Below are 15,211 nucleotides of genomic sequence, written 5' to 3'. Positions count from 1 at the left end.
ACCACCAGCCCAGAGATGGTACCACATACAATGGGCTAGCCCCACCTTGATTAGTAATTAAGAAAATGGCTTACAGCTGGATCTCATGGAGGCATTTTCTCAATGGAGGCTCCTTTCTCTGTGATAACTCCAGCTTAGTGTCAAGTTGACACACAAAACCAGACAGTACAGTCTTCCCTCTTCCTCCTCCTCCTCCTCTTTCTTCTTCTTCTTCTTCTTCTTCTTCTTCTTCTTCTTCTTCTTCTTCTTCTTCTTCTTCTTCTTCTTCTTCTTCTTCTTCTTCTTCTTCTTCTTCTTCTTCTTTCTTCTCCTTCTCCTTCTCCTTCTCCTTCTCCTTCTCCTTCTCCTTCTCCTTCCCCATCTCCTTCTTTCTCCTTCCCCTTCCCCTTCTTTCTCCTTCCCCTTCCCCTTCCCCTTCCCCTTCCCCTTCCCCTTCCCCTTCCCCTTCCCCTCCTCTTCTCCTCCTCCTCCTCCTCCTCCTCCTCCTCCTCCTTTTCCTTCTCCTTCTCCTCCTCCTCTTCCTCCTCCTCCTTCTCCTCCTCCTCCTTCTCCTCCTCCTCTTCTTCCTTCTCCTCTTCTTCCTTCTCCTCTTCTTTCTCCTCCTCCTCCTCTTCTTCCTTCTTTTTCTTCATTTTCTATCTTAGTGTTTGTTTTTGATGAGTCATTTGTTAACTTATTAATGTATGATTTCAAATCTTGCATGCTTAGATTTCATTTGTGGACCAGAGCCCCTGTTTGCTTAAATAAAAGTTGATTTCTAGAGTAGTTTGTCAAAGGTTATAGAATCTACTAATTAGCAAAATCATTATGGAAAAGTCCATTGTGCTAATTTGCATATAAATGTCAGTAATTCAGTACATAAACAATGACAACAAAGTATTGAATAGAGGCAGATGGCAGATAACCACTAAAGCATACAATGCAGCAGCCCTCTAAATCTGATGTGAGATAAAGAATGTTTAATTGTAAAATCTAGGTGTGGTGCTTATCACAATTCCAGCACATGGGAGGTCTAAGGGTAGCCTGAGCTATACAGTGAGACTCTATCATCTCCCCACCAAATTTTAATGAAAAGACTGTAACTACTAAAGAAAAGTGCTTAATTAGCCACAGTCAGCACATTGTATTCTAGACCCCTTCCTGTCTGGAATCCCTCTGCTCCTGGTGCAATTCTTCTCACACTTTGGCTTAAATTGCTAACGAGGGGAAAAGAGCTTATGGACACACATCCCTTTCTAGCTTGTTTCCTTCCTAGTCATTTAATGAATAATAAAGTATATATTTATGTTCTTCTGTTCTAAAGTATTCTGTTTATAGAGAACACTTTAAGTGGAAAGTGTGAAATGATCTTTGATTCAGTTGATAAAGCCTATGAAGGCGTATGTTCAGATTATGAAGGGAAGTTGTGGCTCAGGCCGTTGGATTTCCTAGGCAATAACATAAATTTTACCATTCATTCATTCATTCATTCATTCAGATTATTAGGTGCCTACTGTGAGTCAAATGTAAAACCAAAGCCTACAAAGTTGGACTAACTCTTAAGTAACTTGAAAGTAAGATTTGATAGAATTTGCAGGTGAAATGAATAATGCAGGTAGTCTGGTTTGGACTGCCATTCCCAAACCCGAAGAACAAGGGAAAATCATCCCTACTAATAGCAGACTTCAGTGGGAGAAAGGTAGAAGAGTCTTTCTGTCAATTGTGAGATTGGTTTGTATCTATCACTGACTCAAGAACAAATCACTAAAATGAATGAGTTTTCCCAAGTGATAAAGGGCGTAAGAGAACTCCAGAGCAACAATCTGAGGAACTAGAAGTCAGGCAAATCCTGATAGACAGACAGACAGGGAGATGGGCCACGACTAAGTTCTAAAGATGGCAGATTCTCTCTCACCCTTCTTTCCTGAGACAAAAGTATGGTAGTTTAAAACAAAGGCCTCACTCTGTCTCCACCAATAGGACTCTCTTCTGTTGAACCACAATGCATGAATTAGGACAGGTTCACCAAGTCATGGGCCTTGTCTTTGTTCAGACTGACTCATCCGAAGTTTGGGGAGGAAGAACTCGCAAAGATGTTTAAAACCTCCAGCCTTAGAGTCTTCACCACTTGATTCTGTTTGCTCTGTGATTTTTGCTGCCTTTTAATTCCTCAATGGCAGAGAAAATGATCTCCATCCAGACCTCTGGATGGTCCGAACTTGAGTGACTAGAATCCCAAGAGGGGATGGGTTGGTATAACTGTGATATATATATATATTTGAACAGAAGGTCTTGAATTCCATACCAAGAACTTTCCAAAAAAAGTCTTAATTCTCTTTAATACATATGGCTTAATTTAAACCGTTCAGCTATTTTGCAATAGTAGGCAAGGGAAGTTTGCTAGGCCATGTACCTCAGACTGAAAATACTTGTTTCTGAGTTTGAGAAATCAAAAACTTCCAGTAGAAGGAATATTTTTTAATTAATTGAACAAGAATAAAGCCAACTGACTTAGGTAGTGATTGTCTAGCCAAAGACCCTGAATGTTTTGGTCTTGGCAAAACCTGTATGTTCATTTCCAGATGGGCTAGTTTTCACAGATTTCAGTGATATAATCTACTTTTCCAAACTCTGCTACTTTTCAGTTCGAAATCCAGAAGGACAGATAAAACTTTATTCCAAAGGAGCAGATACTATTTTGTTCGAAAAACTCCATCCTTCCAATGAAGACCTGCTGTCTGTAACATCAGACCATCTCAGTGTAAGTGCCTCGCATCTGAGTTCAGCCCAGGAGCCCCTCTCACATCGATGGTTAGGACTTGCTAACAAACATCAGCAAAGGACCTGACCTCTGAGATGGAAAGGAGCTAACTTCAGAAATGGAAACCCTCTGGGAAGCCATTCCACAGACAGCAGTCTGTGATGGTCTGGGAACAGGCTAGCAATCAGAGTTTCAGCACAGGCAGATTATCACAGTGGAGAGAGCCACATAGTGGGGTGAGCTCAGGGTCCTTAAGAGGCTGTGTTTCAGAGGTGAAGGAAGGAAATATGGTCTCTGTAGCCAACTTTCCCTTTAAGACTTCTTTGATTCTGGCTACAAGTTGTGAGTCCCTTATGTGCTCTGGGTGCTCAATCCACACGTTCTAAGACTTGTCTAATTTTTCAGTAACTTTCTGAAGGGAGTTCCTTTGTTCTTCTCTCAAGGGTAAGGGACTATGAACTAATAGGGACACATTGGGTTTAAACCTGGTATCTCAGTGTCACATTAATAATTTATTTGAGGTTCTGGGTGACCCCTGTGAATGTTGCAGGGAATGGTTCAAAATTCTTTGTTGGATGTTGTCTTCATAAAAAAAAAAAAGCCCCCTTAAGTCCTCTAAAATCATAAAATGTAAATGCTCTGCTGACTTTAAGTTTAAAAGTGATGGTTTAGTAGTAATTGTTATAAACATAGCTATTTTCATGTTTAATAGAGCATTCTTGATTCTTAATGTTTTCCAGAGATTGAAATGGTCTTTTAGATTTTTTTGTTATTAAAACAATATTGGGGTAATAACTATATGATTTTTTGTCATTTCTCAAATGCCAAGGTACTAGATAGTTTCCTTTAATTTATATTAAAGTTTAATTTGGCACTTTCTTTGGGGGGGGAGTGGTGGGAGAAGAATTGTTTTAGGACGGATCAATGGGACCTGCTCTTCTCCTCCTGTATAGTCCTTTGGCCTCTGCATTCTACACTCTTAAATTTATATTTAATTATTGATTTTGAATAGTTTTATGATAGGAAAAATCCTTGTTCAAATGACCCTTTTGGATTAAATTTTTGTTTCATGACCCATAGCATGACTTAACTCTTCTGTCGCCTTTTCTGGTGACCTCTCAGAGCTGTTTCACCATTGAACAGAACAGAGAGGAAGTCAGTGGCCATGCCCAGTGGGGTTCCATGCTAAAGGCAAAGACGTGTCTGTGTGACTTGAGAAGAAAAAATGGTTTAAAGGCAGTAACTAGATTTCCAGACCAGAAGGGGATGCAGTGATGGTCTTAGAAGAGAGGCCTTGTAAATGTGAATGCAATGTTCCAACAGCTGCCCGGTGATAAATTCAGATAATGTTCTTTGTGGTCTTGGTGGGCTAAAGCACATCTTTTCATCATGCACTGCCTTTTCTTTTTACTAATTAGGGTGCTTTATGATTAGCCCATGTCTGATCACAAACCTGTGTCTGTACCTTACATCATTATAGAGAAACCATGCTTAATGACCAGCAGTGCCTGAAGGAGCAGAAATGGCTATTAAAATGCTTCAACTTGTAGTTTGGAGGTAGAAAGGACATGTGAGGTTTTCAACATTACTCCTAAACTACTTGTGTTTTCAGCTAATGTGGCTGTGTGAGACACATAGCAGCCACTAATATCCTACCCACTACTCCTCTTAGAGGTATAAAAGCACCAGAAGTGCCGTATGAGATTGCCCGCTTACCGAGTGCTCTAGTTTATTTGGCTTATATTTCTGGGTCACAGTCCATCACTGGAGATGACAGAGCAGATTCAAGGCAAGAATCTCAACCACTGCTTTTTGGATCCATCTCTGGCTCACTCACTCACAGGCTCATGCTTTCTTACATAGCTCAGAACTACCTGCCTAGGGAGGGTCCTGCCCACAGTGGGCAGAACCCTCCTGCCTCAGTTATAATCAAGACAACCTCCTATAGATACATCTAAAGGCCAATTTTGTAACCTGTCCAGCGGGTCAGTTATTCCAGGGTTCCGAAGGGGTGCTACCTGAGGGTCAAAAGGGGGGAGAGAAGGAGGGAGGCCAAGCACCAAGAACGACAAGCCAATCTGGGTTGTGTCAAAGGCTCGTTTAATGTTCTGGGGTACACAGGTTTTAAGGCTTTCAGGAGGGGCGTACCCCAAGGCAAGGACAAAGGAAGGAAGGGCAATCCTAGCAGTTTCAGCAGGAAGAGATAAGGGTCCTCCGGTGGAGACAACAGGTGTTTGCACAGGCTGGAGCCTGCCGCAGTTATCTCAGGACTTCCTTCCACCGCAATTACCGGAGTCGGCGGGTGATGATGCAGGCAGGATCATTCTGCAGTTATCTTCGAGACAATGGCTAAACCAATGCCCTCGGGAGAGGCTCCAGTTAATTGTTCTCATATTTTAGCAGCCACCACCTTAGGGCCATGAGTAAGCAATAGTCCGAATAGCTCAGGATGGCTTCCCACACAATTTGATCCAGGCAATTCTTCAGCTGAATATTTCCTCTTAGATGAGCCTAGGCTGTGCAAGCTGACAATTTATGCTAAGTTAGGAAAAGTATGGCCTCCTAATATTTGACTACTTATTAAAAACGAGTTTCATAAAATAAATAAATAATATTTGAGCTGGTCCGATTTGATGATGGTGTCGTCAAGATTTCAAACAACTTTTTACTATTAAAGATGAAACTTTAATTAAAAAAGAAAAAAACATTTTACAGCAGAGTCTAGAGATAAAGACCAAAGTCAGTCCTGTAAGCTCACACTTGTGGTCCTTTTATTCCTTTCTCTTCCCTTTCCTTCAAAGGTGATTACCATAACCACAAGGAGCAGACCAGACTTCTCTTACTCAACTATTTAGCTTCTACTTATTCATTGGTTATTGGTTTTTAGCTTCCTTTGTGGAAGTTCTCAAATATATGCAAAAGTCGGACTCATTGAATTTTCAGCAACGATGCATAACTATGGGGGCTAGGGGGTGAGAGGGCCTGGTGAGAGGGCCTGCTCTAGTTAACAAAAGAGCTTCCTTTTTGCCTGTGAGCTGTGACTCCTCCAAGGACCTGTCTTCCTCACTGGGACAGGAATGCTTCCTACAGGCAGAGAACACTGTACAGATACAGTTGCTTTCAAGACCATCTCTCTCTTCCCAATTAGAATACTTCAGCAGGCATTTTCAGCTGCTTTTAGGGGGAAAGCTAGTGTCCTGCCGGTCAAACCACATAGACTTGATATAAACCACGACTATTCTTTCCCATGTCTGAGGAAGTATGGAGTTAGAGCCAGGACAGCTATGTATTCCTCTTGGGACAAAAATGTGTGAATGAAACAGTCGCCATGTTGTGGGGACTTTCAGGGTGCTTATTGTTGTCTACCTGTCCCTAAAATCATATCTTCTCTCACAGGAATTTGCCGGCGAAGGCCTCCGAACCTTGGCAATTGCTTATCGAGAGCTTGATGACAAGTACTTTAAAATGTGGCAGAAGATGCTTGAAGATGCAAATTCTGCCATCGCTGAGAGGGATGAGCGGATATCTGGGCTGTATGAAGAAATCGAAAGGGATTTGATGGTATAGGTTTGGAAGTGTGATGCTCTGTGCTTACTTAAGTCATTTGCTAAATCACCTTGCACATAGCACGCGGTTCTCTTTTCATGGTGGACATGCTTTATACTCTGGATTTCAGCTTACTATGCATGGCCACAGGGAATAGAGTGGACCAGTTTTATTAGTAATTACTTAAGCAATGGAAGTCCTCCTAAAAGTAAAGGAGTGTAGACTCTTTATTTACCAGTCCCCAATTTATCTTTGATACACTGCTTTCTGATTCACATTTTTAGAGCAGAAACAATTGATAAAGAGAACAGAGCTATGGCTCTGAATTCCAGATCAGGAGACTCTGATGACGACTCAGAATGTGGTCTGTTTTAGAAATCATTCTTCTCAGTGACCAAGGATGTTGGAGGTTGGGAGTAGTAGGAAGCAGGTCTTATCATTAAGGTGAAAACTGAACAGTCTTCACTTGGAAGGAGATCACCTGCTGACTTATGTTTGTTTGTTTGTTGAGACAAAGTTTCTCTGTATAACAGCCTTGGTTGTCCTGGAACTTACTCTGTAGACCAGGCTGGTCTTCAACTCAGAGATTTGCCTGCCTCTGCCTACCAAGTGCTGGGATTAAAGGCATGTACACCACTGCCTGGCTACCTGCTGGCCTCTTCATGCATGCAATGGTGCCACCACCTTTTGTCCCTCCGCTTTTTGATTACAAGTTGAGCTATTCTTCCTGGGCCTCTGTTATTAAGTTGGTTTGATTTAGGAACTTCCTTTCGGGTGTACTTACTACATCAACATTTTATAAGATGACTTCATCTCCTGTTCCTTGACCTTTAGTTCCTTGACGGAAACTACAGATGTTACATGTGTTCCTTGTGTGTATTAATGCAAGTTATTCTTTATTCTCCAATGAAGCTATTAGGTGCCACTGCTGTAGAAGATAAATTACAAGAAGGTGTTATTGAAACAGTTACAAGTCTATCACTAGCCAATATTAAGATCTGGATTCTAACAGGAGATAAACAAGGTAATTTGGAACTAGATGACAGTTATGTTTGAGGTGGGGGAATTCTTTGAAAAAAATGTTAGTCAAAAACTTAAAGCAATTCATCATTTTTCTAGTCCTCTATTTAGGAAAAGTCAAAATGTAGAAAGAAAGCTTTTTAAAAATATGAACTTAGTTAAGAACTAACAAAAATTTTAAAACTAACAAAAATAATAAATAAAATAACTTAATAAAAATCCAAAAAAAGAGATCTAACAAAAATACCTTGTTGTAGGAGTTATAAAAAATCGAACCCACCAACTCTCCTGCCCCGCCAGGCCTCAGCACCATGTCCCAGCAGGGTCCCACTTGGTCAGCAAGGTCCCACTTGGTTGTCATTCTCACCACAGCTGAGCTATTCTCTCCCAGCTAGCTCCCACAGCATCTCAGCTGTGTTCCCTCTCGGCCATTGGTGGACCCACACTCCAGTAACCAAGTAAAGCAAAACTCTTAAAGCTTAATTAAGCAATCAGATTTATGTATCAGTAATATCACAATTTACAAGATGCCAATACAATAATTTAATAGCCAACTGATAATGATAAAACCTTTATCCCAGTATTTCTAACCTTATAAAAACTTAGCTATTTTGGCTGGTAGATGTCACACAGGTCCACATCCGAAGCCATCTCCGTTCCTATTTTTTCTCCACCTGCGACCTCTGTGTCTTCCCCAACTCCTAGCTCCGCCTCCACTTTCCTGTCCAATCACAGGTCTTCCACTGCCCTAATATGATTGGACATGTAAAATCTTGCAACAATACCTTGCATAATATGTTCTCTAGTCAGCAGAATTTCTGTCCGGTTGTCACCCCTAGAGAGAAAACTACTCTATGTAGTTTCCATGTGAGCATTGTCCTGTCAGGGCTGAAGCCGGGATCTGGAGGGCTTGTCCTTACCTTCAGTTCCTCCCGGGCAGGGAGCTATGGGAGCGCTGGCGGATCTCAGGGTGTAGAGTAAACTTCCGACAGGCCAAGGGTGCCAGCTGCTTCCGCAGCAGCTTATGGACATGGTCCTCAGTGAACAACTACCGCAGCTTAATGCCCCCGGCTTAATCCCAGGGCTGCCTGTGAGAACTGGACCTCTTTTAGGAATGACCAGACACTAAATAATTACTTTTCTTCTTAAGAAAGAAAAATTAGTTTAATCAGTTCTTTTTAATCTGTTGTTAATGAAAGCTTAAAATTTTATGCTGAGTCATTAGGAAACAGAAAATATTCAGCTAACCAGAATGTTCTTAAAGACTATATTCATTTTGTTAGGTGCCCTATACAGCATTTGGAGGTTTGCAGATAAGATAAATCAATTTTCTATATAACTATATATACCTGTGTATATTCCTCTATTGTCTGTCTGCCTGTCTCACACATGCTAAGCAAGCCGTCTTCCACTTGGCTGCATATCCCATCCTTCCTTACCTTTTGTTTTGAGACAGGGTCTCACTAAATAGCCCAGGCTGGCCCTCTATAGAGGCAGGCCTTGAACTTTGGGCCCTCCCTGCCTGGGCCATCAGGTCTACCTTCCACTTCTGTTTTTCTACCTAAATTATTAATTACAAAATTGAACAGCAGAAAGTTGAAGCCTGTGGTACTCAATGGATACTTGCTACATGAGACTTGCTGAACTTAACCATTATTGAGCTGGTTTCTTTGCTTTATGCAAAAGATATACTGAGATTCCATTATTTGTCTGTTTTGATTTAGGACAAGATCAACAGTTCTATAGAGATAACTAGTGTTTCACGATTTCATATTGTTAGAATCAAAAGACTGTAAAATTAAAGCAGAAATTGCTGAGTCACTGGCAGAATGGTTCTGGGTGGTTATTGAACTGATTATTAAATTCCAATTTTTTTCATTAAGTTGGAAAACTATAAAAGGTTTCACACATTTGCCTTCAATTATTAGTCTATCATGTTAGATTTGAATATTAGCCAAGTTTAGTATTTTGGCATTCTTTTTGTTGTTGTTTTGTTTTCCTTTTTTTTATTCGATATATTTTTTATTTACATTTCAAATGATTTCCCCTTTTCTGGACCCCCACTCCCGGAAAGTCCCATAAGCCCCCTTCCCTCCCCCTTTTCTCTGATCCACCCCTTCCCACTTCCCTGTTCTGGTTTTGCCCTATACTGCTTCAATTATTAGTCTATCATATTAGATTTGAATATTAGCTAAATTTAGTATTTTGGCATTTTGATGAAATTAATTGAGTTTTCAGGTAAACAGTTAGCTGAAACTGTTGTACCACAGGACCTTAAGGGGTCTAAATGAGTATTGGTTTGGGAATCTAAAGATGGTTTTGAAAATCAAATGAGATACCAGGGATCCATAAATATGCCCGCTTCCTCAGTGAAAGGCGAATTTGGTTATGGGTCTCAGGTCTTGGGCTTCTATCCTGGTCAACTGTATTATATGATGCTTTGCGTGTTCCCTAACATCCATGGAGCTGATGGGCTCAGGGGAAACACAGCCACAGCTCCAAAGCTTTGTGGAGAAGGTAGCACATTAACAGAGGTAATCTTTTTGTACCAGAAACTGCCATCAATATCGGTTATGCCTGCAATGTACTGACAGATGCCATGGATGCGCTGTTTGTGATAACGGGGAACACGGCTGTGGAAGTACGAGAAGAACTCAGGTGCGTGTTGAAGGAAAGGGAGAGTCTGGGAGAGGGCGGGGCCATGTGGTATTTCCGCCATTCCTGTCAGCGTAGGTGTATCTGTACACCTCCTTAGGTCTCATTCACGATCATCAGAGAAGCTAGAATAAGGTTCATATTGGCAACGAGGCATTGCTTTCGGGCCTCCAACATTTACCAGGTGTTTTCAGGGAAGAATTTCAAGTCATGTATGTTCTTTAAAACGTTCCTTGGCTAAAACCTGGAAGATATTAAGTGATGATGAATGGTGTCGTCACAGAATGTACGCTTTTAAAAATACCCGTTTCCTGGCTTCCTGGCTTCCTTCCGAGTCAGGTCTCTGGGGTACGGAGTACTGGAATTAGTATTTAATAGCACCTATGGTTTGTGATAACTTTTGAAAACTCAGCTTGTAGGTGATAGCGTAGGAGGTCAGAAGAGTAAGTGGTTATGAGAAGTGGTATGCTTGGCTGTTTGTACAGCTGCTGTCTACGGCCAAAAACCTCAAGAGTGCTGGCTCCCACTGGACATTACGTTTGGAGAACTAATAGTCTTACTATCTATTCATTTATTATATTTATTTTCTGTTACTGAATTTGAAAAAAATCTACATAATTATTTTCCTCTAAAATTGAAAAAGCTGGCTTGTGACAGCTTTGCTTGCTGCTTCTACAGCTTCTCTGACCAAAGTTTGGTGGACAGGGAAGGAAGTCTTAGTCGGCGTTTAACCAATTGATATCCGTAGATCAATTCTGCCATTGTTTCTACCTTACCCTGAGCAGAAAAGGTTTCTCACGTGCTGGTGAGATGCCCTGGCAGGAGAACACGTATGTCTTTGTCAAATAAAAAATGGGAAACTTCATTCTTTATTACTGATATATATATATCTATCTCTCTATCTATATGTAAATTATTTGTATAGTTTTAAGAAATGTATTATTTATTTATTAACAGTACACTGACCATGCTTTTATTGGAATTAATGATTTTCAGATAAATTTTGTGTCATTTTTATGATAGAATTCATGGGACCTTGGAGGAAATAGTAATATTTTGATACTTAAATATTATTTTTAAAGGGAAATTGTTATCTATGTTCATACATATACATGTGTATTATATCTAATTCTGCAATTTATATACAACCAATAAAACCAATAAATCAAAAGATTTTTCCTCTATTTCCTGGTATAGTTAGTTAATTTCTATTTTAATTATTAAAATTTAAACAACTTTTCCCCCCACAACTAACCTACACAAATAAACCTGAAATTCACAAAGTAAAATTCTCAGACTTTATTGCTAGGCACACAGTTTTTAAATGTATATATTTATTTTAGAAAAAATAAATCATGAGATCCCTTTTTAAAACAACATCAAAACTTATGGCAAATGCATTGAATTTGTTCAGAGGCTAAGAGAAAACAAAAACAAAAACAAACAAAAAATAAAACCCAGAGCAGTGGTTAATGGTGGTGTTCCCAGTACTTTTGGAAGTCTAAAGATTACAAACAGGCAACAAAAACATCCCAAAGAAAACATTAGCATCAGTGTGAGTGCCCAGGGATGCAGGCAGCATCGGTGTGAGTGCCCAGGGATGCAGGCAGCATCGGTGTGAGTGCCCAGGGATGCAGGCAGCATCAGTGTGAGTGCCCAGGGATGCAGGCAGCATCAGTGTGAGTGCCCAGGGATGCAGGCAGCATCAGTGTGAGTGCCCAGGGATGCATCAGTGTGAATGTTCAGGGATGGAGGCAGCGGGCAGTGTTGGCTGTGGCTTAGCACAGGACCCTGTTCATTTTGTGTTAGGCCATGTTTAAAGCAGAGAATAATGCCTTCAAAGAAGGTGGATCTCTCTAAAATCAACTTGAGGAGGAAAGGGTTTACTTCATAATACACTTCCAGAAAACACTCCATCAGACGGGGATGCCAGGGCAGGAACCCCAGGGAGAAATCTGAAGGCAAGGACCTGTGCAGAAACTGGGCAGGAAAGCTGTTTCCTGGCTCGCTCCCTGGCTCACCCTCATCGTGCTTTCATACACAGGCCAGACCCGCAGTGTACGGGGCCTTCCCACATTAATCATCAATAGAGACACTCTCCCACAGATGCGGCCAAGGCAATTTAGACACTCATCTTCAGAGGAGCTTTCTTCCCTAAGATAGCTTTTGAGATCGAAGAAACTTTATTTTTTCCTCTTAAAATACTCATTAGTAAAATTCCCAGTTGCTAGGGTTTAGAGTGATATGCTATGCTTTTCAAGAGTCTAATTTGGAGTTCCAAACCAATTATTTAAATTCTTCGTCTGTGTCTGGTTCCCTTTCTAGGCAAGGCGTATCTCTGAGAAAAGAGATGGCCCCTGAGTTCATAGAAACAGCTGGGGAAGGAATAGTAGAGCTAATACTTGAAGATTTCATCTAGCTACAACTGGTTGGCTAAACAGTTGTCATAGCTGTCATTTTATAGAAGAAATGTAGGAAAATGTGTACCATTTATGTACTGTTGTTGGGACCTTCAAATGTTAGAATTCTCCAAACTAGCAGCGTATTTCAAAAATATAAATGTGCATGCTTTTACCCAGACACCTGTTCTAGGAATTTCTTCTAAGTAAATAAATGAACAAATGCATGAATATGTAGCTGAGGAAATACTTATTCCTGCACTGGGTATGATAATAGATAATTCGAAATAACCCATATAGCCAGTCAGGAAGAATTTTGTTAAATACTATGATATTGGCAAGCAATGAAATACAAAATAGTCAATAGAAGTGATTTTGCTTTTATTAACTTTAGAAGATGGGTGACATACTTAGCTAAAAATGAGATTACAAACTATTCATGGAATAATATGTTTTGCGAACATACACACAGCATACGTACATGCACACACAGACACACAGACACACACACACACACACACACACACACACACACACACATGTATCCTCCTAACTATCTTTCAAGCCCTGGAAAAATATATGCCATGGTTCTTTCTAAGTAATAGAATTCAGCAAGCAGCTTCTTTTCTTCTTTTTGGTTACATTAATACTGAGTAGTAGTGTCCATGAAAAATTTTACAACCGATAAGAGCTAAAAACATGTTTTATTTTAATGAGAAAACTGCTCAAAGGAAAATATTTACATCTTGTAGCAGGCTACCTTGCTCAGGTGGCTGGCTGGCAATGCTTATTTTAACCCAGACTTGGAGGGACCATCATACTTTGCATCTACCACAGAAACCATGTGTGGTAGAAAATTCTGCTGGCAGAATGAATACCTTACCAGAATGAATATGCTTTCTATGAAAGCTGAGGAGAAAGAGTTCCTAAGGAGAGCTATTGTTTGGAGGTTCCCACTACATTCTCAGTCTTGGTGATTTATATCTAAGTCCATAGCCTTGGGGATTAAAATCATAAATTTGTGCCCTTCCATGTTCTTGTGCTATATTTTTGAGTTCATGCAAAAGAAGTATCTTCAAAGAGCAGGATCTGAGGGAGTAATCATGGGATGGACAGTGCTTACATTCGTGTAGTTAAACCTGTCAAATGTGTTTAGATGGATGAGTATTTTCCATACCATGCAGCACACACAGAGCTTGCTTAGGGTAGTTCGCCAGTTTTGGACTCCTGATTGAGTTGGTTCCCACTGATGCTTTAGTGTTAGCAGCATGCCCACAGGTCTATAGTTCATCCCTGTGTTAGCCACATGCCCACAGGTCTACAGTTCAGTCCTGTATTAGCCACACACCCACAGTCTACAGTTAAGTCCTGCCAGTTTCTGAGGTTATTTCATGGATTGCGTCATTTTAACAGATTATGTATCTTCTGCTCCAAGGAAAATAGACAATGAGATTTTGTTCGGTCAGACAAGAAAACCCATCCAGTGTTTCATTTCTTAGGCACTGGTTACATGATTTGTTCTCAGAAAAAATTCATTGAACTGTGACCCTGCTGCCTCCAAGTACCGACCCTGAGACACTAGGACTCTCTACCCCCTCTCTAATCAGTAAAATTTTTAATCATTAGTAACTTTTACAAATGCAAATGGATCCTGGGGCAGGAGCTGTGTGCTGTAGGCTGTTTATAAGATATTGGCCAGTCAGGAGTCCTTTCATAGAGCAGAACGTAACACTGACTCGGACATCATAGAGTATTTAATGACAGGACCAACCAAACAGGTTTGAATGACCAAGTTCTGTTCTCCTGGGTAAACTGTTTTAGGAGGTCAAGTCTCTTCTCATAAATTGTAACACGCTGGGGCACTACATTTTGGCTTCTGATGAGCATACTGGTGCATGCAGTTGCCTGTTTTCAGGGGGTCGATCCCCGTCTAGGCTTGCCCCCAATTTCTGGTAATGATCGATGTCTTTACCAGTGTTTGGGGCAGTGAGGGATGGTGAACTGGAAGCTTGAACTAGACACTTCACTCACGTTCCTCCTTCTTCACTCGGAACGGTGGTGCTGTCTCCTTCATTGCCCTCTGTCATCGAATCTTACTCCAATCTGGAGATAGCTTGTGGCTGGCTGTATATGTGAAGCCATTTGTTTTGGTAGCTAAGAACTAGGAATTTGAAGTCCTGGATCTTCTCTGGATTAATCAAGTGGCCAAAAGTCAGATAGCTAATCTGTCAGAGTCAGACCCAAGTTTCCAAGGAACAAGCAAGCTCAAAGCACTGGCCTTTTACCAAAGTCCAAATTATTCTCCTTTACACATAATGTCATAATTTAAATCTATTTCCTAACAGATCTTTTTACTTCCTGGATCTAGAGTGCCAGGAAAGGACTGAGGGAAATGACTTGTCCCTCCCATCTCCTTTCTCCTTTGTAAGTTGAGTGTGTGGCTGAGCACAGGCCTCTCTCTGCTTTAGTGTGCTTCAGCTGGTATGGCCCATGGAGGCTCCAGTCGACTCAACCCATTATGTAGTTCTGCATTACAACATTGTACTAGACTGCCCCTCATTACAAAGCCCAGGAGGCATAGCCATTCTTTTAGCATCTGCTTGTATTCTGATGTCCAGTAATATATGTGATACCTACACTGCTTTTATTCTGAGGTCCAGTAGTATGTCTGATGCCTGCAAACTGTGCAGTCCATCTTCATTGAAGGGTACTGTGTATAGCTTTCTCCCCTCCTAATGAATTACATCTATAAGAACCAGCTTGAGTTTGGAGAGCTGAGTTTCAGGAAGTAAGAGAAAGGACAGCTATGAACACCCACCAGGTCTTACAGTGCGAGCATTCCAGTCTGGCA

The 15,211-nt window shown here is 40.9% G+C and overlaps 1 protein-coding gene across 5 annotated transcripts in view; it reads left to right on the top strand.

Moving 5' to 3' along the window:
- Atp8b4 (ATPase phospholipid transporting 8B4 (putative)) overlaps positions 1-15,211 on the top strand; it is a 192,172-nt gene that overhangs the window by 142,485 nt on the left and 34,476 nt on the right. For all 5 annotated transcript variants that reach the window (XM_052183505.1, XM_052183500.1, XM_052183502.1 and 2 more), the window contains 4 exons: positions 2,625-2,740; positions 6,137-6,301; positions 7,199-7,310; positions 9,859-9,964. In XM_052183505.1, coding sequence (XP_052039465.1) covers positions 2,625-2,740; positions 6,137-6,301; positions 7,199-7,310; positions 9,859-9,964 — 499 coding nt within the window. The remainder of the gene's footprint in view (positions 1-2,624; positions 2,741-6,136; positions 6,302-7,198; positions 7,311-9,858; positions 9,965-15,211) is intronic.

The sequence above is a fragment of the Apodemus sylvaticus genome, chromosome 5 (genome assembly GCF_947179515.1).
Source record: "Apodemus sylvaticus chromosome 5, mApoSyl1.1, whole genome shotgun sequence".
NCBI classification, from domain to species: domain Eukaryota; kingdom Metazoa; phylum Chordata; class Mammalia; order Rodentia; family Muridae; genus Apodemus; species Apodemus sylvaticus.
This window is presented reverse-complemented; position numbering and strand designations above follow the sequence as displayed.